This window comes from Mesoplodon mirus, assembly GCF_964341445.2.
Source record: "Mesoplodon mirus genome assembly, chromosome: 18".
NCBI classification, from domain to species: Eukaryota; Metazoa; Chordata; class Mammalia; order Artiodactyla; family Ziphiidae; genus Mesoplodon; species Mesoplodon mirus.
Window position 1 is genome coordinate 64,958,528 of NC_138994.1, and position 27,087 is coordinate 64,985,614.

A 27,087-nucleotide genomic window follows, 5' to 3' on the forward strand; every position below is an offset into this window, starting at 1 on the left:
ATGCATGGAGACAATATAGTATACAGTCTACAGATAAGAGCAAACATCAGTTTTTCTCAAACCAGTCTTCTGTGGAATACTGTTCAGTAGGCCATTATAAGGTGTTCTATGAAGAAAGTAGCATGTGGTCAAATGAATTTGGTAAACATTAGATTAAACCAAGTTACTGCATTATTTTATTGTAAGACCTCTCAAGCCCTTTAGTAATTTTAACATGCAATTATGACTCTAATAGGTGAGAAATATGACCTGTTTCAAATATTTTTTCACAGAACATATTTTTCATTATATTTGTTTTAACTGTCCTGGAATAAGGTTCTACGGAACATAGTTTGGAAAACACTGGCATAGATAAAATAGCACAGGTAATTTAAATTATGACTAGCTTGGAATACACTTTCTCTGTTTCTCAAACTCATCCCCTCCCGTTCCATCCCCGTGTTTTGACTGTTTCTCAGACTGTTACCAGATCATGGCAGTGACCTACCTGTTGCTAGTCTTAGTCTCCTTCGTCCCTACTCCATATTGATACAAGAGTAGTCTTTCTAAAATTTACACTGCTACATGTCCCTTCCTTATTTACAAATCTCTAGTAGGTCCACACTTCCTGCAGGCTGACTCCTAACTCCTAGACTCCTTTATACTAACCTCTACACTTTCTCAACCCTGAGCCCCAGCCACTGAATACCTGGCATTTCTGAGACCTCAGGTGAGGGGCTCAAGAGTTGGTGTCCAGGGAGGGTTTCAGTGGATGGGTGGCAATTGCTTTGGGGCCTGAGAGGGCCAAAAGTTGAATATTCATAGGATACAAATCGCCTATAGAAGAGAATAGCTAAAGACAATATCTTTCCTTTGAAAAGTTCTTTCAGGGGATTAATAGCAAGCAAAGGAGAAAAGCTTTAGAATTCTCTCAAATACATATTTCTGTAGCTCATGGGATAAGAGCAACACATATACTATTCATACATTTAGCTGGTATCTTCTCCAAGAGTTGCCAGGTGTTTAAACACGTTGAAATACCAATGGTCCTGAGCTAGCATAGGGATTGCCTGATTAAAATGTGGAAGGTCTTCAGTAACCACATATTTAGGTTGGCAGGTTTTATTGTTAGTCTCATCAAAAATCGATTCTCCGTATCAAAGGCTACAGGTCGACTTAGCTGAGTGTGTAACACATGAATGAAATTCGAGGAAAACACAAAGCTATTATGCAAATGCTTGTTTTGACAATGGGGACCCAGGGGATAGAACTGTTTGATATGCAGCTCTCTTTGCTACATGGCAGTCTGCTGAACTGAAAAGTGTTTTGTGGACAATCTGCTAAGCTGAACAGCCTCTGATGCTTAGGCCGTAACTCAGCCACAACCAAGCCCTCCCAGAAGATAAGTTTGAAATGAGAAAACAAATTAGAAAACAAATGAGTGCAAAGTTAAAATGCTGCCCTGTCCAAACAACACAGTTGTATATTTGTTTGTGATTCTTAGTATGTCTAATTTCTCATGTGCCCTACTTGCTCTCACTGTTAAGTCATTTCCTTCGCCATGCTTTTGTTGGCAAACTCTAGTATGCTTCTATCTGGAAAGGCTAGGGCTCATTTCTGTTTTAAGCTCAAACAAATGGTGCCGTTACCCCCTGCAGAAATACCCTTGCTGAGCATGTTAATATTATGCCCTCAGCTTTTACTGAGGGGCAGTATAAGAAGCTGCTATGTGAGAATGTTTATAACATCCCCAGTACTACTCTTTATTCTCCATTACATAATTCACTATGACATAGAGGCCAGAGGACTTAGCAACAGGAAGATATTCATTTGGTATACTTTCAGTTATTAGCTAATGGAATGCTATTACCAATTGTCCTTCCCCTTCTGCTTTGACTAGGAAATCAGAGGTAAATGTAATGACAAATTTTAGGTACTGTATTTGCCTAGGTTTTTGGTATATCTATTTCTCTTTCCATCCCCACTATTTTCTTTTTCTGGTTTTTTTCCTTCCTTCCTCCCTCCCACCCTCCTCTCCTTCCTTCTTTCTTTCTTTTTCCTTTTCTTGCTCCCTTGCTGTCCCCCACAATCACCATTGCTATTGATTTATTTACCATTGTATAATACATTTGCATTTTTTTTTTTTTTTGGCCTGGATTCTGTCTTGAATGCCTTTGGAAAGCATATGGGATATACATTACAAATAAGTAAATAAAATATTGTTCATTGTTCATTCAATATTTGAATGAACACTGGATTTGAATGAACACTGGATCTCTCAGAAAGCCTATTTAATCTCAAACTCCATATTTGTCAAGCTGCTATTTTGTGGGTTCTTTGGTCTATTAGAGAAAGAAAAACTAAGGGAAAATAAAGGAAAAGAAGTTAAGAAAAAGAAAGGGAAAATCTCACAGTCACTTAAACTTCGGCTAACATATATATGTGCAGCTCCTACCTTACCTGACTTTCAACATTTATAAACTTGCAAACATCAGGTTCTGAAGTAAACGTGGATCATCGTAGTATCTCCTTAAATCCAAACACAACTGCACTAATCAAATCAAGATGAGAATAAAGAGTTTTATTACCACCGAGGTCTTTCTGAGACTCAGCCGGTCAGTTCTTGTTCTAAAATAGGCTTCATCAAACGAAGAGTGGCTCCCTTTCAGTTTCTCAGAGAGGTTCCGGTACAGGCGTTTGGCAGCACTGGGAGATGATGGGGCGCTATGTTTTTTTGACTGAGAAAGATGTAAATTCTGCATTTGTTGGGTCATTTTCACACGGCAATTCCTAAGAGGAGAAAAATCTAATGTTGTAATAATTTACACAACATAATTATAAGTTGACAAAAAAGTTTTTATCATCCCCAGTAACCATCTGGAACCCTAATAAAATATTATAGCTGGAAAGGACCTTAGAGATCATCAGATCCAGCTTTTTCATGTTAGAGACGAGAAAGCTGAAACCCAGGGAAGGAAAGCAGCTTGTTTGTGGCCATATAGCTAATCGGTGGCGAGAATGAAATGACAGCATCCATTTACTACATAAACATAGGCATTTACATACAAACATATATGACTTGAGCCTCTACGAAAAATCTTTTGATCTCTGTCCCACTGGGAGGAAGTATCTCAATTCTATAACCCAGGGAGTCTGTTCAATTATTCTTGGCTATATATAATTGGAATTCTGCTACATATACTCTAGATGCTGTCTTCTGTTGGGTGTATAAAAGAGTGTGGTTGCTTCCTGAAGATCCCCCTTCTCTCAAAGGTGTTAAACTGTGCTTATTGTCTGAGATTTGTTGGACTATCGCAGTGCCCAGAGCTTTGGGGAATTTGTACCGATAGGCTCATCCTTGCTCACCCCAGGTACTTCAGATAGTGTCCTCCAGGACACTTACTACTGGCCTTCTCCAAGTAGCATTTGACTGCTGTTCCACAAATCTCTAAACAGGTCCTCACCAACGTCATACCTGAAGTCAATTTCCAGGAGGTTAGCTATGGATTTCAAAAGCTGTCCACCATTATGTTGGGTATTGCTATTGAAATATTGATGCTACCAAGGCTATTGCTGCCTAGCAGTGTGTGTATTGGATGAACAAATGTATGAATAAAATAACTGGCTAAGGCAGTTTTATGCAAGGTGTCTCCACCCCTGGTGCAGCCTCTGGTGCATTGGGCCCAGGTCTCTGGAGCATGCGGCTGCCTTCCCACCACCTGCCCTCCAATTTCCAGTGGAGTCTTCCATTTATAATGCTGCCATTGCCATTTAGCCGTGTCCCTTAGGACATCTTCAGTCCTTGAATTTTTATAGCTTTATGGACTCTGATATAATATCATGTAGAATCTTTTATTGGCCAAACTCTTCACAGGACTGACTTAGTGATTCTCCAACTCCTACAGGATATAACCATATTCTTTAGCTTTACATACAAGTGCTTGCCTCTCCAGCTTCATCTGATACTGTACTTCTACATTGTAGGTTTCAGTCTTTCTGATCTCCTTAGAGTTTCCTAAGTGGTTCAAACTCTTTGCTACCTCTGGGTCTTTGTATACACTGCTCTGTATGTATTAAAATGCCATCTGTGCCTTCATCCCCTAGGAAACAATTGTTGATCCTTAAAGTCTATGCTCAAGTAGTTTCTGACACCCCCGGGCAAATTTGGGTATTTCTTTACTCATTCACTCAGTATATGCTTGTTACAGTAAATACTTTATCACGTTACAACTGTTTGTTTGGCTCTCTGTCTCCCAGCTAGTCTATATGCTTCACAAGAACAAGGACTGCTAAATATTACGCTTTATATCCCCAGTACCTAAAATGTGCCTGTCTCAGGGTAAAAGAAATAAAACAGAGATTAAGATATGAATCTCCTCTTCCACCTACTGAATATGGGATCTTGGGCAAGTTACTTAACATGTCTGCATCTCATTTTTCTAATTTTTAAAATAGAGAAAATAACAACAACTACATATTATGGTTGTGAGGATTTGATGAGATAATGAATGTAAATAGCTTAGAATGTAGTCAGACTTCTGGCAGCTATCATATTTATTATAGAAGATACTCAGCAGATACTTCAGAGTAAATGAGTGCACATTTGAGAGTCTATTACATATAATATAGTAAGGGTCTACCCAGAAAGCTCATTTCCTCTCATGCTTCTGAACTGGGTTCCATGTCCACTAGCACCAACTAACCTTGACTTACTTGCAGTTTAACAAATGGAGATCCATCTTCATTACATTGTTGAATGTCTTTAGGCACCTTTTAAGTCTTGCTTGTAATTTTCTCCAACACAGACTTCCTGGTGCCTTCTGAGGAGGTCAGACCTATTCAATATTAGTCATGTTCATCAGGCCCTACCCATTCTTAGCTAAACGGCCACATTTACATTTGGAAGGAGGATGTAAAGCACTGTCTGTAGTGTGTATGTACATGTGGGTATATTCTCATTAATTTTTAATAATCTTTTAATTTACACAAAAGCAGTAGGTGATTTGGCATCTTCCTCTTTCTGCCTACAAATCTTTTACCTATAATTCAGTAGCAGCCATAGCACTTCCTCTATATCTTAACCATTCCCACAGAAATTCCAGATTGATATGCAAGCTAGCTTACATGGGGATTGCCTTTACTTATTTACTTCTGCCTCCTGTCTCTGGCCTTTTCCTTCAGCATTAAGCCATCTGTCTTGTCTACATCATTATCGTTCCCCAAATAACTCTACATTCTTTAGTATCTCCCACAGTGCCCTGGAGTCCAGTAAATAAATTCTTGTCGATTGATCAAATTCCAGTGACTTGCCCTCCAACTGATGACACCTACCCACACGGTCTCTTTTGTCTTTGCTCATCTCCCATCTGTTCCCGTCACTCAAAATAGGTTGACTTTCTCTGTCTCTTTGACTTCCTTCTCATACTACCCCAGCTGTCCCTTTCTTCCAGGCCATCCTTTAGCACGTTTCTGTTTTTCTAGATTTCATCTATCATTATATTTTCTTTTCCTTCTCTATATTTAAACTTTTGTCTGATGAGAGATACTGAGCAAGACAACTTTCTATTATCTGTTCTCATAAACATGCACACCGCTCCCAGGTAACTGTGCCCTTAAATCTTTACCATGGAAAGGGGAAAGCATTTGAAAAGCAGAGGAGCTTTGGCTCTGGAACTTGGCAGACCCAAGCTTGAGCCATGATATTGTTATCTGTAATCTGGGTAACTTTGGGCACTTTAATAAAATTCCCTGAGTCTGTGTAATATATAAAAATGTTTATTACAGAGTTGTGAACATTAAATGAATTAACAAAAGGTATGCATCCTGTTTGGTGCATAGTAGCCACTCAGTACATAGCAGCAATTAGTAAGGTTACTTCAAGTCTTCTTCCCAAACCAGAAACACCAAAGTACACTGTAATGATTCAAATAGTTTTGCTTATTGTAAACATTGTTTTGAATCTGGTTTTATGTATTTATTATACTTCATTTTTATTTTGATAAAAATTTGTTTAGATATTTTAGTGTGTATGTTTACAGTAAGTTATCGTAAAACAGAAGTATCAAGTAGAGCCTCAGACTGTTAGAGGGAAGAGAGGAATAAAAATGTCTAAAAATACTTGAAAAATAAAAAGAAACAAAATTGAGAAACATAATAAATAGAAATGTAAAATGAAAGAGTAGGGTTAAGACTGAATATGTGAGCAGAATACATTCAGATGGTTTACTTTTCCTAATAAAAGATAAAACTCTCCAACTGAGATTTTTAAATTGCCATTTACAAGTGGTACACCTAATTAAACATTTCACAGAAATATTAAAAACAAAAGAAAAGTATGACAGTGGGAATGGCAAAATAAGGACCTCTGAAAATCCTCTTCTACATAAAAGCAATGAGAACATCAGCAAAAATTGTCAGAATTAATTTTTCAGAGTCCTGGAGATTAACCAAAGGTTTGAAGCAATCCAGGAAGTGTTTATTCAAGAAAAGTAACTGAATTTGGTAAGAATAGTAAGCTTTGTGGCATTTTTAACTTGCTTCATTCCCATATTCCTCAGCTCTGTGGTAGCCTTGAAGACTAAACAGCCTACATTCATAGTAAAAACCAGTAGCCTGGCAGCCACTGGACGGTGCAGAATAGTAATGGAGCGTCTTTAAAACCCCATTTTGAGAGAATCATCATTATTTGACACTTCTGGTGGTTCCCTGGAAGAACTCACTCACAAGCCTTTTTTTTTTTTTTTTTTTTTTTTTAATTTATTTGACTCTGAGCTCACCAAGTGCAAATAAGCTTTTCCTCTGGGGCATCTGTTGAACACAAACATCAGCAATGGCTTAATATCACAGCTGCCTGAGGTGGTGGATAAGAATGGTAGCAAACGGTAGATAACCAAAAAGCTTAAAAGGAAAAGTTGAGAAATTAGATGTCCATAGAGGACTTTGAAAAGTTCTGACACATTCCTGGGGATCTAGCAGATCACAGGCATGCCCAGAGCTGAGAGCATTCTCATAAAGTACCTGAGAAGGTCCTAAGCTCTCAACTCTGTCTGAGGCTCTGTGCAAGCAGGATGTGCAGGCTAAGGCAGAGCTGTCAACTGCCTGACGAGTATTGAAGGTGTGTCCCAACATATACATAGAACCCCTTTGCCAAGATCAGTTCTAGGCCTTAAGGAAATTTGTGTTCAGTCATTAGCAGACCACTAAGCTAACCAAGCAAAGACTTCAGTGGCCACATATGATAAGAATACAGACTTTACAGATATAGTTCTGTACTTTACAAATTCAGTTAGAGGACAATCTGATTCCTAGAGTTGCCATATTACATTATTTAAGATGCCTAGCTTTCAAGAGAAAAAAAATATGAGACATGCAAAGAAACAAAAAAAAGTATTTTCCATTCACAGGAAGTAATGCAGTATATTAACATTGCCCTTGAAGAAGTCCAAATGTTGGGCTTATTAGACAAAGACTTTATTTTTTTTAATATCTATCTATCTATCTATTTATTTATGGTACAGTTGTTTTACAATGTTCAGTTACTTTCTACTGTACAGCTAAGTGAAGTAGAGTTCCCTGTGCTGTACAGCAGGTTCTCATTAGTTATTTTATACAGATTAGTGTATATACATCAATCCCAATCTCCCAATTCATCCCATTTCCCCCCTTTACCCCCTTGGTGTCCATACATTTGTTCTCTACATCTGTGTCTCTATTTCTACCTTGCAAACCAGTTCATCTGTACCATTTTTCTAGATTCCTCATATATGTGTTAATATATGGTAATTGTTTTTCTCTTTCTGACTTACTTCACTGTGTGTGACAGTCTCTAAGTCCATCCATATCTCTACAGATGACCCACTTTTGTTCCTTTTTATGGCCGAGTAATATTCCACTTAGACAAAGACTTTAAATTGGATATCTTAAATATGTTCAAAGAACTAAAGGAATTCATGTCCAAAGAAATAAAGGAAATTATGAGAATGATGTCTCACCAAATAGAGAATATCAACACAAAGGTAGAATTTATTTTAAAAAAAGCCAGAATCAAGTAGAAATTCTGGAGTTGAAAAGTACAATAACTGAAATGAAAAATTGACTGGAGGAGCTAAACATCAGATTTGAGCAGGCAGAAGAAAGAATCAGCAGACTTGAAGATAGGTCAATTGAAATCAGTTTTAGGAGCAAAACGGAAAAAAAAAATGAAGAGAACCAGAGTCTTAGAGATCTGTGTGACACCATCAAATGTACCAACATATATATAATAGGCATCCCAGAAGGAGAAGGAGGAGGAAAAAGCATATTGAAAAACTAATGGCCAGTAACGTCCCCAGATTGATGAAAAACATTAACCTACACATCCTAGAATCTCAGTGAACACCTAGTTGGATAAAGTCAAAGAGATTCACACCTAGATACATCATAATTAAACTGTCGAAAGCTAAAGACAAAGAGAAAATCTTGAAAACGACAAGCAAGAAATAACTCATTATGTACAAGGAATTCTGAAAATGATTTACAGCTGGTTTTTCACCAGAAAATGATAGAGGCCAGAAGGAAGTGGTTTTAAGCACAGTATCAAAAGTAAGGACTTTGATACAAGGCTTATCTACTTTTAGGTTTTGGTTTTTCTACTTATTAGAAAATTATTCAAATAATTTTATTAGATATAATTAGCTGTATGATATTTAGCAAAATATTAGTTTCAGTTTCCTCATCTTAACAGTGGTCCCATCTCAATGTTAATAGTCATGTCTAAAGGGATATTAAAATTTTAAATGAGATAATACATACCAATTGTTTAACAGAGTGCCTGAAATAAACAGATGTTCAATAAATATTTTTTGAACATCTATTTATTTTAAGCCTGCTGTTTCCAGGCAACTACTGGTCTGCTTTTTGATACTATAGATTAGGTTTCATTTTATGGAATTTCATACAAGTGGAATCATCATCATTCACTTTTTTGTTTAACCTGGATTCTTCTTCTTTATTTGAGGGTCAATTTTTAAAAATAAACTCATTTATTTTGGGCTGCATTGGGTCTTTGTTGCCATGCATGGGCTTTCTCTAGTTGGGGCAAGTGGGGGCTACCTTTCATTTCGGTGCATGGGCTTCTCATTTCAGTGGATTCTCTTGTTGTGGAGCATGGGCTCTAGGCACCTGGGCTTCAGTAGTTGTGGTGCGCCGGCTCAGTAATTGTGGCTCATGGGCTCAGTAGTTGTGGCTTGTGGGCTCTAGAGCACAGGCTCAATAGTTGTGGTGCAGAGGCTTAGTTTCTCCACGGCATGTGGGATCTTCCTGGACCAGGGATTGAACCCATGTCCCCTGCACTGGCAGGTGGATTCTTAACCACTGTGCCACTAGGGGAGTCCCGAGGGTCAACTTTTTTTTTAATGGTAGCATTTCTTTTTTTTTAGTTTTAATTTTTTTAAATTGAAGTATAGTTGATTTACAATGTTGTGTTAGTTTCAGGTGCACAGCAAAGTGATTCAGTTATATATAAGAATATGTATATTTTTTTCAGATTCTTTTCTGTTACAGGTTATTACAAGGTATTGCATATAGTTCCCTGTGCTATACAGTAGGTCCTTGTTGTTTATCTATTTTATATACAAGTAAGTCCCCTACATACGAACAAGTTCCATTCCAAGAGCACGTTCATAAGTCCAATTTGTTTGTAAGTCCAACAAGGTTAGCCTAGATACCCAACTAACACAATCGGCTATATAGTACTGTACTGTAGTAGGTTTATAATACTTTTCACACAAATAATACATAAAAAAATAAACACAAAAAACAAAACATTTTTAATCTTACAGTACAGTACCTTGAAAGGTACAGTAGTACCGTTCAAGAGCTGGCATACAGTGGCTGGCATTGAGTGAACAGGTAAGAAGAGTTACTGACTGGAGGAGGGAGAGGAGGTGGGAGGTGGTAGAGCTGAAGGATCATCAGCAATAGGGAATGGAGGGTAAGCTGCAGTTTCACTTACGCCTGACGTTGATGGCATAGGTTCTGGTTCCTTGCTGGATTCAATTCTATCTATCCTCTTGAAAAAACGATCCAGTGATGTCTGGGTAGTAGCTCTTTTTTTCTCATCATAGATAATACGGTAGCCCTGGATTGCATTCTGACCGGCTGCTGCAACCTTTGTGTATACCATTCTACGTTTGGGTCCTGTGCCTCAAAAACTAAGTGCCTTTTTTTTTTTTGGCGGTATGCAGGCCTCTCACTTTTGTGGCCTCTTCCGTTGTGGAGCACAGGCTCCGGACACGCAGGCTCAGCAGCCATGGCTCATGGGCCCAGCTGCTCCCCAGCATGTGGGATCTTCCCGGACCGGGGCACGAACCCATGTCCCCTGCATCGGCAGGCGGACTCTCAACCACTGTGCCACCAGGGAAGCCCGAACAGTGCCTTCTTAAGTAAAGAAAATCCCCTTGCCATTTCCTGCATTGTGAATCTCTTTGGTTCTTCAGTTATTTCTTCTTTCTCTTGTCTCTCTTTGTCCTTTCTCTGGGCCTCCAACTCCATCAGGCCTTCATTAATAAGCTCCTTGTGTTGCACAGCAAAGATCCTCTTGCAGATCTAGCTTGAAATAAATATACTGTACTACTGTATTCTATACAGTACTGTACAGTAAAGTACACAAAAGCACAACCACTTGTAGAGGATGCATGAACATGACAATGTACGCCAGACACATGAACTAACTTACGTGGTTGGACATACTAACGCACGTTTGCATCTTTGAAAGTTTGCAACTTGAAGGTTTGCATGTAGGGGACTTACTGTACAGTAGTGTGTATGTGTTAATCCCAAACTCCTAATTTATCCCTCCCCCTCCTTTTCCCTTTGGTAACCATAAGTTTGTTTTCTATGTCTGTGAGTCTATTTCTGTTTTGTAAATAAGTTCATTTGTCTGATTATTTAATATTCCCCATAAGTGATATCATATGATATTTGTCTTTCTCTGACTTACTTCACTTAATATGATAATGTCTGGGTCCATCCATGTTGCTGCAAATGGCATTATTTTACTCTTTTTTATGGTTGAGTAATATTCCACTGTGTGTGTGTGTGTGTGTGTGTGTGTGTGTGTATAAATATATATATAAAAATCACATCTTTATCCATTCATCTTTTGATGGGCATTTAGGTTGCTTCCATGTCTTGGCTATTGTAAATAATGCTGCTGTGAACATTGGGGTGCGTATATCTTTTTGGATTATGGTTTTCTCTGGATATATGCCCAGGAGTGGGATTATATGTGAACTCTAGTTTTAGTTTTTTAAGGAGCCTCCATACTGTTCTCCATAGTGGGTGTACCAGTTTACATTCCCACCAACAGTGTAGGAGGGTTCCTTTTTCTCCACACCCTATCCAGCATTTATTATTTGTAGACTTTTTGATGATGGCCATTCTGACTGGTGTGAGGTGATACTTTACTGTAGTTTAGATTTGCATTTCTCTAATAATTAGCGATGCTGAGCATCTCTTCATGTGCCTGTTGTCCATCTATATTTTTACCTGGCTTCTTTAACTCAGCTTTATTATTTTGAGAGTCATCCATATTGTAATGTCTATTAGTAGTTCTTCACTTTTTACTGCTGAAGAGTATTCCATTGTATGGGTGATTAATAGTGATTAATCAATTTTAAGGTATTATTTTAGTAATAATAAGACTTTAATAAGACTCGGGATTTGCTCTAAAGAAAGAAAATATATATATTCTTCTTCCATGAAAGAGGATTAGGAGACCTGAGTTACAAAGAGAAGGGGACACAGATTGAAGGTGTGCTGATCTCTGCAACTTGGATACAGGACTAGACTTTAGGAGATAGTTAACCAGGCAGAGATTTTCTATGGGAAAGCTAATTTCTGGTTTTATGATATTTTTTTGCATCCTAATAATTATTTTATCCCCAAATCTTTAATAAAAGTCATGTTAAATGTTATGGTCTGTCAAACCTTTAGGAAAGAAATTATACCAATCCTACATAAACCTCTGTAAAATTTGGGTTCATTTTTGAAGCCCTGATACCAAAACCAGAAAAAAGGCATTACAAGAAAAGAAAGCTATTGCCCGATGTCTCTCATGAACATAGAGGCAAAAAATGTCAACAAAATGTTAGCATATAAACTTCAGCAATATAAAAAAAGGATAATACATCATGATCAAGCATGGTTTATTGCAGGAAAGCAAGTTAGTGTAATCAAGCATAATTTATTACATTAACAGAATAAAGGGGAAAAACCATATGGTCCTCTTAATAAATGCAGATAAAGTAGCATTTGATAATATTCAATATCCATTTATGATTAAAAGAAGTTTCAGGAATATAGGGAACTTCTTCAGTCTGATAAAGAGAATCTGCAAAAACCTATAGTCAACATTATATTTAGTGATTAAAGACAAAATGCTTCCTCCTAGGATCAGAAACAATGCAAGAATGTCCAATCCTACCTTTTCTAGGGTTCTAGGCATTCTTGCCGTGAAGTAAGACAGGAAAGATAAAGGCATATAGATTGGAAAGAAAGAAGCAAGACAGTCTTCATTTGCAGATGACATGAAAGTTTTGTAGAATAATCTAATAAATCCTCAAAAATCTACTTAGAACTAAATGCAGCAAAATATATGCAAGACCTATACACTTAAAACTACATGACATTAATGAGTGAATTAAAGAAGACCTAAATAAATATAGATATACCTTCTTCATGATCAGATCAGAAGTATTAGTATTGTTAAGGTGCCAATTCTTCCAAATTGAGCTGTAGATTCAATTCAGTCTCAATCAAAATTCTAGCAGCCTTTCTTTCTTTCTCTTTCTCTCTCTCTTTCTCTCTTTCTTTCTTTTTCTCTCTTTCTCTATTTCTCTCTCTCTTTCTCTCTTTCTCCTTCCCTTCCTCTCCCTCCCTCCCTCCCTTTCCTTTCTTCCTCCCTCCCTCCTTTCTTTCTTTCTTTCTTTCTTTCTTTCTTTCTTTCTTTCTTTCTTTCTATCTTTCTTTCTTTCTTGAAATTGGTTGACAAGCTGTGTGAAAATGGAAAGAATCTAAAATAGTCAAAACAACTTTGAAAAAGAACAAAGTTGCTTACATGACCTGATTTCAAGACTTATAAGGCTACAATAATCAAGACACGGTACTGGTGTAAGGATAGCTATATAGATAAAGACAGTGGCATAATGATAGACATATAGGTGAATGAAACAGAGTAGAGAGCCTAGAAATAGCCTGCACATGTGTTATCAATTGATCTTTGACAAAAGTGTCAAGGTAATTCAATAGAGAAAAAGAATTTTTTCAACAAATAGTGCTGGAACAATGGGGTATACATATGCCAGAAAAAAAAAAGAAACTCAACTCCTACTTCATATCATATGTAAAAATTAACTTAAAATGAAGTAGATTGTAGAAATAACTGCAAAAGCTAAAACTGTAAAACTTCTAGAAGAAAACATAGGAGAAAGTCTTTGTGAACTTGAATAAGACAATGATTTCTTAGAGGAGGCACAAAAAGCACAAACCATAAAATAAATTGATAAATTGAACTTCATGAAAATTAAAGACTTCTGCTCTTTGACATATTATGGCCTGATCTCAGTTACACTTTTGGAGGCCCTGTGAATATACCTGGAGCCAAGCTGTAAGGAAAGAGTGACCGTAGCCTAATCAATCCAGGTACAAAATGGCGGGAATAACCTGTGGAGAGTGGAGTCTCTTCAGATTTATTTCAAAACTACCTGTTCCCTGGGCTTTGGCCACTTGCTCAAACAGAGAGCTTTGGCTGTTGCCATCACCCTGTCTCTAAATGCCACTAGCTGTCTCAAGTGAAGGGTGGGTCCATCATGCTTGCTGTGACAGAGCTGCAACAGCTCTGACCCAACCAGACCCATGGAAGGAGGCTTCAGCTTCACTCATGTCTAACTTGAAGGACTGGGTCATACTATCTGGAAATGGAAAAAACTGGACCAATGAGAGACAGGAGACTGGAGGTAGCCAGCAGATAATTTCCTCTCCATTCCTTCCCTGTGGACTGTTTTGAAGGCTTCTTGGAAGCAGTCACAGGCAAACAAACAGCCATATGTGTTTTCTTAGGATGCCTTGGCTAGTTCAGTTACAAACCATCTGTATTTGTTTTCCCTCCTTCCTTGACTCATTTCCCTTTTTCCCTTCACTCTTGATGCCCCGAGGTTATATCTCCCAATACCTAATAGAATATTTGCAACTGACTGTGCCTCAGGCTTTGTTTTCACAGGCTGAGACAAAATGTAATAACAATCCTATGAGAAAGCCAGTACTGTTATTACATCCTCATTTTACAAATAAGGAAACTGAGGCCCAGAGAGGTGATTAACTTGTACAAGATTCTACAGTCAGTAAATGGAGGAGGTAGCATTTGAACTCTGACTCCAAAGCTCATGCTCTTAGCAACTCTGCTGTTATTCTGCCTGAGGGGTCTTGGTCTGGCTGCCTGTCAGCTTCTTCCTAGACCTTGATTCTGAAGACATGATCTTGTCCTCATTATGAGTTCTGGCATGTCCAGAGTCCCTGTCTCACAGGATCTTGGTTGTGGGGCTTTCTTACTGTATTTTTACTGTGAAAAATGATCTGAGCCAATTTGAATTAGGAGTGGTTGTAAGACAAAGCATATTAGAAACAGGAGCTCTAGCCATTCTTGACAACTGGGTAGACAGATACATTCAGTGAAGGGAACATTTCTGACTGGGACAAGGTTGCTCTTCAGGCTGTGATGTGAACTAGGGACCTTCAGACTTCAACCTGCCTGTCACCAGATAGAAAAGAAAGTATGACACTCCCATTCTCCCCTGCTGTTAAGATGACAGTTATGTCTCCGATTGCTAAAGGGTGGCCGATTCTATTACACTGATGATATATAACAGGGTGGAATCACCCTTTCTAGTTCCTGTGCATTTAGAAAAAGTAATATATTCAGTTATTCAGTGACAAGTTTTGAAAAGTCAGCTGTGACTTCACAGCAAGAAGACGACTGATTTTTGAAGTTTAACAGCATCTTTATGAGGTAGAGTGAAAAGGCAATTAATATTGGTTCTATAGTTCAGTAAACCCTTATGGATAGTCTACTCTGTAACCTATGTATCCTGTGATAGACCCTGGTGATTCAAAGGTGAATAAGATAGGGTCCTCATAGGGTGACCAGCTCTCCTGGTTTGCCTGGGACTGAGGGGTTTCCCTGGTTGCAGGACTTGCAGTTCTAAAACTGGGAAAATCCTAGGCAAATTGAAACAAGCCGATTACCCTACCTGTATCCCAAGGGGCTCATAGGCTAAAAAGGAGGGCAGTTATGCAAGTGCATGTGGCTATGAAATAGTGTGATATGTGAAATTATGGAATAATAATACCTTTTACTTCTATGGCACCTTCTGTGAGCCAGGCACTATTCAAAATAATGCCTTTATATATATCAGTTCGCAGAATCCCACAACAGCCCTGTGAAGTAAGGACTATTATCATCCCCACTTTACGCAGGAAGAAATTGGGACACTTCTAAGGCACAGATCTGGGATTCAAGCCCAGGTAATATGGGTCTATATCTGATAAATTAACCTCTAGACACTGCTCTCAAATGCCTAAGGCAAAGAAGTAGCAAAAGGGATAATTGATTAACTTCGTGGGTAAGAGGAGGTGGTCATGGGAGAACGGGGTGTAGGGAAATGGATTAGAGAAGGTGATGCCCGAGCAGGAATTTAGGAGGAATAAAAAGTCACTCTAGGTAGAATAGCTCAGATTGGGACATGGAAATGTGAACTGTCATGGTGCTGCTGGTAAGTCAACGTCCACAGGAGCCCTAATGGTATTTTTCTGGGCTCTGACACGTTCACTGGTACATTTCATCCACCACGCCAGGAACTTCGGAAAGGAGCCTGGAGAGGTAGCAGGGCCAGGCTCTCAAGGACTTGGCATTGCCATTCCAAGAAGCATAGAGTTCAACCTGTTCACAACGGGGAATCGCTAGAGAACTTCAAGAAAAAGCTGATATTTGCATTTGTATAGAATTACTCTGGAGGCATCCAGAGGGTGATTTGAAAGGGAGAGGGTTGTGGTGGGACGAGTGACAAGTGACAACCAAGTCTGAAGGTCTTGAAGAAGTCCCTGTGAGAGCTGGTGACTTCAACTACAGTATATGGCAATAGGGATGGAGAGGGCTGGACAGATTAAAAAGATGAAGAAAGTACAATGGACCAAGCTTTGTTAGTGATTGGGTGGAAGGGCTAAAGGAATCAGGAAATATAAGGTAACTTCTATGAGCTTTGCTTGGCTAACTAGCCAAATAATGGTTCCACCAATAATTTAAAAAACAAAAAAAAAACAAAAGAACACAGGAAGAAGAGTGGATTTAAAGGAGAAAGATGGTAAGTTCAGCTTTCCACAGTGTGACTCTCAAGGGCCTAGAAGAAACCTAGATGATATTGTCTAAGCCAAGCATTCCACACAAAAAGGACTTGGCTTGTCCTAAAGACTACTTAGTTTTCTGATCAAGAGTGAAATAATAATTATGAGGGAAGTTCTTGGAGACACGTATGGCATCAAAAGAAAGCAGGATAATTAATATAATATTAGTGCAGCATTCTTTGGGTTTCCCCTGAGGTGGAAAACATTTAATACATTCATTTATGATAAAGTATTTGTGGCTTAATTTATTACTCCTCCTAAGAAATATCTGTATTTAATAAAAGACAGCAATACTTAACTGAATTCCTGATAAAAGAATTTCAGGTACCTCAATCCTAGAGATGGAACTTTTTTTGTGTGTGATTTTTTTCGTAAATGAGCCTTCTAGAACGAAATCACAGTATATTTACAGCTGCTCATTCCATGTACATGGGTATGGAGGTAATTTGAACATCTGAAAGTTGTCATAAATTCAATACATGGGTTTCTCTCATCCCTGAGTTAACTCCGCCCAAATATTTCCACGTTTGTTTATTTCAAACATTTAAGACCTTCAGTATCTTGTCATCCTAGGTATAGAAAATCAGTTATTATTGACCAATAATGAAAAAATTTATTTACATGACCTATTTATTTGAATTTTAAGTGTTTTTTTTTATTATTTTTTTTTATTTTTCGGTATGCGGGCCTCTCACCACTGTGGCCTCTTGTGTTGCGGGGCACAGGCTCTGGACGCGCAGGCTCAGCAGCCATGGCTCACGGGCCCAGCTCCTTCACGGCATGTGGGATCCTCCCGGACTGGGGCACGAACCTGTGTCCCCTGCATCGGCAGGCGGACTCTCAACCACTGTGCCACCAGGGAAGCCCAGAATTTTAAGTTTTTTAAAAAATGACATTTTCATCTCTAATCTCCCCCTCTAATTCCCGAAGGGTAATCATGGTTCCTTCAGACTACTCCATATCCATTAGATGGGGGGAGGGGGCAGGCATCACCTCATCCCCACATAAAATCTCATTTGTGTGTTTCTGATGCATGATCTCTGCATTAAAGTGTATGAACAATGATCTTAATTACCTATTACATCCTTTAACAAGAAAGATTTAAGTAATATCTCATGACTACATTCATCGAGCTTAGCATATCTTCTTTGAAACAATCAGGAATGGAAGGAGTGGAGGAATGGAGATTCAGGGAGACTAAGTGAATTTCTCAAAGACACACACTTAGTCTCAGAACCAGCAAAAGGGACTTGCTTTCCTGACATCTCTAACCACTAAGCAATGCTGTCTTCTTTCTGTTAGGATGCCATCATTTGTGAAATAGCCAAATCATGTGGGAGAATGACCCTGCTCTTGGGATTGAGTGGCCTGGGGATACTTTCTACTAGGCAAAACGCCACCCATCTCTCAGATTTCTTAACTTTGGTTTTTATTTAAAGAAGCATGCTGCTCACTCTTCCAACATCATCCATCCTTGTCAGCACCAAAGGCCACAACTTCATCTGAATAGCCAATGATATACTGCAGATAGACTGCACCAAAGACATTAAATTCTATATCACATTTATGTGGACCCTGAGCCCACCAGAGATGGATTGATGCTGCCATAAAGTCTTGCAGTAGCCAGGCAAACAAAAGACTAAGGAGACGTGGCGGTGGTGGTAAGAACAGCAACAGCTTTCTCCATTCACTTTCCCCCTCTGCAGAAACTGGCTTACGTCTTATTTAGGAAATGAGAAAATTAAATGAGAGTACAGGGAGTTGGGGGGCCCAGCATAGAAGCAAACTTAGCCTTGATTATCAATGGTATTTCCAGCAGCCTTGGATGGGCCAACAACCAGCATGGGTAACAGGGAACTCAAAATATCCCACTTTCAAACCTAGGGCATCCTCCCAAACATATATCTTCGTGGAGTAAAGGACTTAAGAAACATGGGGGTAAAAGTGGCAGTGGATCAAGCAAGGGTTTGCACGCATGTCTATTGTGTCCCCTTGGCAGGTATCCTCAACCTCACTATCATGATGTTATTTATGAGCATGCCCACCCAGGATGGACGGAATGCTGGCATTCCTCTCTGGATGTCCACCCTGCAGACTGGATTAAAGACCGCAATATGACTGGATTTGTATTCAGGATTATCAGCATGATGGGATCCATCTTTACCTGATCCAACAAGTATTTTGTAGGCACTCAGGAACCCGAGTGGAAAATGATCTTACACAACAAAAGAATAATATATTTTTCATAGCTAATGCTAATCAGTTATGCAAGCACAAAATGTCCTTAAGCTTGCTGCAAACAAAATGACCAATTATCAGAAATGGGGCTTCTCTACCCCCATCCTTACCTAGCCACATAAACGTGTATGTGCTATTGCAGAACCACTCAGTATGTCTTGTGTGCATTTTTCATGGACTGCCTGCAGCCAACTTTGGAAGATGCAGATTTTTAAAATCATTTAAACCACAGCAACACATACACATTTAAAAAATAATCGGTAACTAAGAAAGCCCCACATTCACAGGAAGAAAGACAACAGTAAATTGGACTTACGAGTTTAGCTTGTCTGAGGCAGCAGAGGAACAAGTTGTTGGTAATTGTCCAGTAATTTCATTCAATAAATCACATTGGCTTTGCTTTCTCCTGTGGCTCAGCCTCTGCGCAAAGCAAGCAAACCTCCTTCCTATTCTGTGTAAAGAACAAAATGCAAGGAGGATCACTACAGGCAAGAGCTGAAGTCCATGATCACTAAGCTACTCTTAATGCAAAACAAAAGAGCAAATGATGCACGGGGAGACAATAGGGGAAGGAAACAGCCTGGCTCAGAATCTAGGTGTACTCTCAGGACTGCAGCCCTGGGAAGGCTTGATTTCTCAAGCCCTTGTGCATGTAGTAAAATGATGCCATGACTTCCTTACATCTTTAGCCTATTGTAACTGTGAGGTCCATCAGGAAAGGCTGGCCTGGACAACAAGCTACATGGCAAACAAGACTGAATCGAAATGGATTGTTACTCATGGATGAGCAAAGGGGAAACGAGGCAGCCAGTTAGCTTTGTACTATGTTAACTGCCAGGGAAGAAATATCGTCTGGCGTCCAGGAGCCCATCCAGCAGTCTGTAACTGCAAATGGTCCACGGCTCTCCTGGGGCCAGGCACTCCCTTACTCCCACAGCTGCTTGGGACCAGAAGCACACAGGTGGCAGCCACATCCTCTCACCTTGTGGCACATGTGCAATCCTTTACAAGCTCCCAGCAGGAATTAGGGGCATCTTTAGAAAGCTCCCAAACCAGTCGGGGCTGCTCAGCCAATGCTAGAGTTTTTGCCTGAGCAGGTTCTGAGAAAAAGTAGTCAGCAGACTTGGGACTTAGGACACCAAAAAGCTCAGTCTTAGGAAAAAAGATTCCACTGCTTCCATTCCAGCCTCATCTGGATGCACCTGGTTCCTTTCACATCGTTATGCTTTATATGACTAATAAGACACACAGAATGGATTTCCTAGAAAGCCACTTACGTAGGCACTTTTCATGTTTCTCTCTGAAATAAAATGGCAAATGACCTTCACAGGCTGCTTATTAAATTTAGGGAGGCATTGTTGATTGAGAGCACATAGGAATACCACACATGCACGCACACACATACGCACATAGATACACACACGTCCCTAGCAACAGCATTGAGAATCTTTCTAAAGCTCTATTCAGATTCTCTTTCTGGCAAATGAAAGCTTAACTTCTGTGATGGCTTCAGAAATAATTTTGGACCCTTTTACTAGGCACGGATGCTGGTCTCTGATTTACACCTGGAGCTGAATCAACTCCCCTATGTTGAATGTGACCCTGTAGCAAATCAGGAGAAAGTCTCTTGGTTATAAACCAGAGGGTGGAGTGTTAATATTTGGCCTGGTAATTCATTAGAATCCCTGGAATGGTATCTTGTATTCCTGAAAATCTCCCCCTTTCTAGAGACAGCATCTTACCCATCCCTAACAAGTGGCTCCTCTAGAGGTGGGATCCAAGGTAAGGCTCAGTGACATAAAACCTGGGTGTCCAAAGGGGGAGTTCCGTTAAGTTTTCCACAATTGTTTTACTTTTTCTTTTCTCATTCGAAAGGGAAATTCTCTCTCTGGAACATTTTTTCTCTCTTTCTCTCATTGAATTTATTCGTCCATGGAAGCATTGCTAGAAATAATCTAATTTGGGAATATGCACACCCTTGAGGTTGAGGAGGCTATTTTTTCATCAAGGATTAAGAAAGAGTCAGGCTACCCTTTCACAGCTTAAGCCTAAATGATTGCCAGGTAAAACTTTACCCTTATCTCTAGGAAAGCTTTGACTTTAATGCAGATTGACTTAAATTCCATCTGCTAGGGTAAGCCAGGTGACTCTGAGTAATTCTACTAAGGTTAGGGGCTGCCTCACAGGGGTCATTAGTTTAATCTGCTATGCAAACCTAAGGGGATGATGCCGCCTGTAATAGTGGCATTGCTTTCTGGAGCAAATGCTCAAGACTGAGTCATTTCACGAGCCCGTGTCTATTGCAAAGGAGATCCATTCATTCATCCGTTCATTTATTAACCCACCCCTCAACAGACATTTATTATTACTTAGTAGGCTAGATACACTGTGCCAAATACTTTAATGTTATGAAAAGCCTGCCAATAAGTAGAAACTCCCAAACATACTTTAGCAAAATTCTCCATAATCTGGCTCTGCCTATCCCTCTAGCCTAAGTTCTTACCACCTTCCTACTTGCCTTCCATGCTGTAGCCTTTTTGAATGTCTTTCAGTTCCTTGGACATGCCATGCTGTCTCTTAACTCCAGAATTCTGCATATGATTTTCTTCTGTCTGAATGCTCAGTCCCTTTTGTCTGGCTAACGCATGTACGGCCTTAGAGTCTTGACTCAAACATCATCTCTCAGGGATATTTTCCTAGTCCCTGGGCTATTAGGGTCCCCACCCTGTGGTCCTCTAGGACCTTTTACCCTCCCATCATTATATCCATCACATTTTCTTGCATTTACTTGTTTAACATCAATCATCCCCATTTTACTGTAAGAGTTTAAGTGCAAAGTCTTTTATTCACTGCTTTATCTCCAGTGTCTAGCAGAGTTCCTGGCACATAGAAGGTGCTCAAAAAATATTCAGTGAGTGTTTTGTTGAAGGGCTTAGCATGAATTTATTGAATGATGAATAAACCATCTCAAAGAATAACAGGGGTCTGAGAATTGAAAGGAACCCTAAAGTTCACTTAGTACATATAACTTTTCTTGTTAGATGCTTGTCTCCTCTGATTATTCCTTCTCGATTAATCTCAGCCCATACTGATCACACATTTACTTTGTCCCCATACCCCTCAGCACTTTCACAGCATGTTCTTGCTTTTTGTTTTCCAGCTGTTTCCTGGAGTTTGTCTCATTTCTACAAACTGGTATTCTCCATAACACTTAACATAAACCTGCAATTATTTGATGCTGATTCATTCAACAACAAACATCTGAACAGGGAATTAAATGATCAGAGTCTTGCTTTAGGAAGATTACTTTGATATTGGGGGAAGGATGGGTTGGATCAGCCAGACCTAGACACGACTCTAATAATGACCACAGCTCAGAGATGGCGTTTAAAAGCAGGCTTGCCCTTTCTTTCTCTCTGCGCCTCCCCCATCACCCCACCCTCCACATCATAATATCAGTGTTCTCATTTGGAACATTGAGAATGTTTGTTCCATGCTCAGCACTTCCCCTCCACCCAGCTCCACCCCCACGGTTAGTTCACTTGCTTAGGTTATTCGTGAACATGTCTCACTGATTAAAGTTCCTTTGAAGACAGGGATTGCATTTTACTTATTTTTCAAATTTTCTTCCTCCAGCCTTTACACCGCCTGGCCTAGTGTCTTGCAGATAGTATATGCTCAATAAATATTAAGAGAAAAGCACTTATTATATGCGAAGCATTGGATGAAACAGTACGGTGAGGAGGGGTACAAAGTTGAATGAGACATCTTTTGAAAGATAAAAGAGATCTATTTAGTGAGAGAGGTGAAACTTATTATAATACAGGGCAGAAGTAAATGTGTCATAAAAAAGTATGAGCAATGTGCTAAGGGCGCACAAAAGAATCATCACTTCCTTCTGAGATGCTTAGGAAAGATTTACAGAGAAGGTTGCATTTAAACTGGATCTGGAGGAACGAAGACCTCTGGAGGTTGAAAAGAAGAGAAGGGAATGGAGACAATGCACAGAATTCCTAGAATATTTGGCGATTGACAAGTAGTCCTGTTGGGCTGGAGTAAATGGTGATGGGAGGACCTAATGGAATTTAGGTTCCAAAAGTAGACAGGGGCTAGAATGGAGAACACTCAAACACTGCATTAAAGAGTTTGGGCTTTATCGTATAGGTGACAGAGATTTGAGCAGGAGAATGTCAGTGCAGCTGATTAAAGATCCCTCTAAGTTTAGCCATCATGGACCATGAACTGAAGTGGTAAGAACCTGGAAGCAGGAGGACATTGATAGTGAGGGCCTGTGAGTGTGTAGATTAGGAAATGAACATGGGACACTCTTTGGAGGCAGAACTTAAAGGATTTGTCAGCAGGTCAGGTGGAGGAAGTGAAATGGAGAAAGAAGTTGAGTTTCAACTTGCATGATGGCAGATGACAGTGATATCGATCCCCGTACACAAACATAGAGATAATTTAGGCATTCACATAGTGCTGTGAGCACCTTTTGAAGACAGAGAAGAGAGCTGGAGACCGAATCCTTGGAGCCAGGTGAATGTGCCTAGACTGCTTCGAAGAAGCCATTCAGCAGCAACTAAAAAAGTCAGTAGAGGCTGTGGCAGACGAACTACCTCTGGCAACACATAGGGCCATTTGCAAGGGGAAGGGTGTAGAATTTCCCTTGAAAGAAGATTTCCCGATTAAATGTGAGGGTTTGCAGTTTCCCATCTTGGGGCTGTTTAGCTCAGTGGAAAGAACCCTGGTTTGGGATGGGGACTTTGAGCTTGAGACCTTGAGCTCTCCTCACCAGCTGTGTGACCTTGGGCAAGTTACTTTCTATCACAAGGTCTCAGTTTTCCCACTTGAAAACTGGGAGTTGGGCCAGTTAAGTTCAAAGATTCCTTTTAGTACTGTACTGTTCTCTGATTTGTGAAGTGCAACGTTTAGAATTTCAGGACACTTGTGAAATTAGGCCAAAATCCACTAACGTCAGAAGCTACTAATGTCCACTGTCTCCTGCAAGAGCATGCCCATATTTTGAGAATGTCCATTGCAAACGCATGTCTGCCCTGCGGTTAGTTCCATGTGGTTTGTTTGTAAGACACATTTAAATTGATCACTTTCTGATGACCATTTTCTAACAATTTTTCACTCCTTTTTTCTCAGCGAAGATTTTTTTAAGGGGGTGCCTTTTCATCAGAGTCCCAAAATTAAATTATGGGAAGAAAGCGGCAGTCCCTTACTGTGGTCAGTAAAGAGTTTGGCCAGCCTACTTCCGCTCCCTAATCTCTTGACCTTCCTTAGGGCGAGGCTGCTCAGTAACGGCTCTGATTCTTTTTTCAAAATTAAAATGTGCTACTTATCGAAAGCTGCTAAAAAGGAGACAAAAAAAATAGGAAAAGCTGCCAAAAAGGAGACAAAAAAATAGGAAAAGAAAACTAACACCCCAGGGTGTATCTGAACATGCTTATTATGTGTGAAGTTGTTAGTAATGAATGTGAAACTCTTCCTCCTCCTCCCTCTCAATTTCTAAGCCCCAAAGAAAAAAGAAAAAGGGGTGGGGGAGGGCATTGGCTATTCAGTCCCAAGCAGACCTTTTCAAAAGGTGCAGACTGTTCATAGGCATGGTATTTCTTGATTATTTTGTTTTAAGCGCCAGTTGACCTTTCAGACTAAAAGTAAAGGTCCTCAAATATCCTGAGAAACCCTCTTTTGGATTTTTTTCTCTAAGTCTTGGAAACTTAGACTCATGACATTCAAAAAGACTCTTCAAAAAGAGATGGTCCGTATGACTTCTAGTATGATTTGATGACAGGGTGTTTATCTGAACTAATCATGTGAGATTTTCCAGAGTTGCATTTTTGAGAAATGGGATTCTCTTAAGGAGGTTACAAACACTTCACTGAAAGCTTTCCAAGAACGGCTTCATTCGGCCTCTCAGCAGCCTCTCGCTGGGCTGTAGCACCGATGTGATAATCAGGGTCCTGCTTCTGAAAAGTCTTCTTGTTCTGGCTGCCACCCTCCTTTCAGTCATCATTAGAATTCTCAAGCTATGAATCCCCTATTGTCTGTGTGAGCCCGGGATCCCCACACCATGCAGAGGAAGGAATGTGAACCTCCTAGGTCTGGCTCTAAGTCTCAACCTTATCCAGCAGGTCACAAAGCCCCATTTATACGCAGCTCTAAAGTTTTATCATAATTCTTTATCTGCTCAGCCCCATATATCCTCTAGGGCAGTCCGGAGACGTTTGGTAATGAAGCTCATTTATCCTCATTTTCTCAATTGGCACACTTAAAGTTCTAATATTTATGTTCACACTGTCCTAATTTTGAATGTCAAAGATACTATGCTAGACAAGTAACATTGCCGAAGGATAACTGAACCACGCAGAAGAGTTCACCAGAGTCTGAAACATGATGTGGTTTGTCATATTACCAATCATTGCATCAGAAATAGTTACTTTTAATAACTCAGTGAAAAAATAATAATAAATGCTGCCATTTATCAAATACCTCCTGTGTGTCATGCAGCAGTACCACTGAATCCTCACACAAAGAGGATTATCCACTTTTTACTGATGAGGAAACTAAGGTTCAGAGAGATTAGTTAACGTGTTTGTGTGCACTAAGGGGCTGAGCTGGGACTCAAACCCAGATCTCTGATTGCAAAACTCATGACATTTTTACCTCACTCCTTTGCCTCTTCCCAGAAATAGAGTTTGTGGGTTGTCTGAAATTAGTATAACGTACTTATTTTTTAATGACAAATACATGAAGAATTATGAACTTAGGGCTGTTAAAATGTTTTGGCCAACTGAGTAATGAGATTTGCTCTGATAAACATTAATTAGCACAATACCATGTCAGAGTAGGAATTTGTGGCATATATTTCACCTATCAATAGGTGGCAGCATTCACCTAAATCTCTCCAAGAGGAATTAGCACAGGTTACTTCTCCTCGCAGCCACCCCCAAGGCCATCTACATTCTATCATAAAGAAGAGCATTTACAGTACATGGGTGGCTAAACGGATCGTGATCATGCCTCTGAAGAGTGAAATTTGGACTGTACTGAGGCTGTAGGGGAGGACAATGAACCCTCCCAGAGACACTGGGACTCCTCTCCATTCACAACATTCATTCTGGCTATTTCTCTGGGGAGGTCTTTTGTTTGCAACTCAAAATCAAAGAGACTTTTGTGTCTTTACTTACTTTAAGAATGTTGTGTAGAATCCTAAAATAATTAAAAAATGAAACTGTTAATGCCCTAGAGTTTGATAGTTCATGTGTTTATAATTCAGAGAAAGAGTGTGCTTAGATCAGGACAATAAAGCAACTGGCAGACTACATGGTTTCAAAACCTTACGTACATATACACCTACCCATCAAATCATATGAATCTTCACCAGGAAGCATGGAAACTGGAGTCCATAAGGACTTTTATAAGGGTTCAATATGCATGTCAAAGTAGTCAAGCTGATGAGCCAGAATACTGAAGGATAAATGACTTCTGAATTTACTCTTCCTCCACTTCTTCCTACTCCTATGTATTCTCTTTCTCCTCCTCCTCCTTTTTTTTTTTTTGGAAAGAAAATCTTAATATAAAAAATATGTAGTTAAAAGTATTAGCACAGAATCTATCTCTATTTTCTAGCTGCCAATAAGAGTCTGCCTAGTAGGATTTACTTTTATAAAGTCAAGAAAACAGGTGTGGTGGTAGAAAAAAGGGCAAGCTGAAAGATGCTTAGAACTATCTTTATGTTGACTTCTCCATTTTCTTTTGGGATACTTGGAACTGATCATCATCAATGACAACTGAAAAGCACTTAGAAATCAGATAAGAGGAAGAGTCCTAACTCTCAGAGCTAAGAAGTTGACTTAAGTAAGATTCTCAGGAGAGCGGCATCTCTCAAAAGAATTCAGATTGGAAGGTAGAAGGCTTTGGAGACTGCATGTTAACTTTCTCTTTTATGTTCCCCAAATGGAGTGTCTTTCTCTTGTTTCACTGTGGTATTTGTAACTGCTTTAGTGCTCTCAGCACAGTCTAACGTTGTTAGAGTTACTTGGGGCTCTCCTTTCTTTACTGGATTGAGATCTCTAGGAGGGCAGGACTCAGACCTCACTGACCATTGGATTTGCCTCTCAGCTCAAGGATGGGGCCCCTGTGCATCATCATTGCTGATCATTGATGTTATTCAATGCATATATGTTTAATTCAACTGAATTAAAGAGAACTCAGAGGAATGCATTTTATACTTTGTTCCTAGTTTAAAGAAAAATTGCAGCTTGGGTGTTGGATACTACACATCGGTCACATTTCTTATTTCTCCTCTAGTTCTTCCATTTCAGGACAGCATTGGTAAGCGACTGCCAAAGCCCACCACATCCCTGGAACCGTTAATTAGCTAATTTTATATCCTTGGCAAGGCCACTGTATTTTGTAGAATGCCCT

General features: G+C 39.5%; 1 protein-coding gene across 3 annotated transcripts in view; it reads right to left on the bottom strand.

Moving 5' to 3' along the window:
• Window positions 1–27,087, bottom strand: part of ANKFN1 (ankyrin repeat and fibronectin type III domain containing 1) — a gene marked incomplete at both ends in the record, with an annotated part of 278,167 nt that overhangs the window by 157,485 nt on the left and 93,595 nt on the right. The window contains 2 exons of one of the 3 annotated variants that reach the window (XM_082603573.1): window positions 2,568–2,769; window positions 18,968–19,102. In XM_082603573.1, the coding sequence (XP_082459699.1) occupies window positions 2,568–2,753 (186 nt within the window). Of the gene's footprint in view, window positions 1–2,567; window positions 2,770–18,967; window positions 19,103–27,087 lie in introns of those variants that run through there. The other 2 variants (XM_082603572.1, XM_082603571.1) reach the window with 2 other exon arrangements.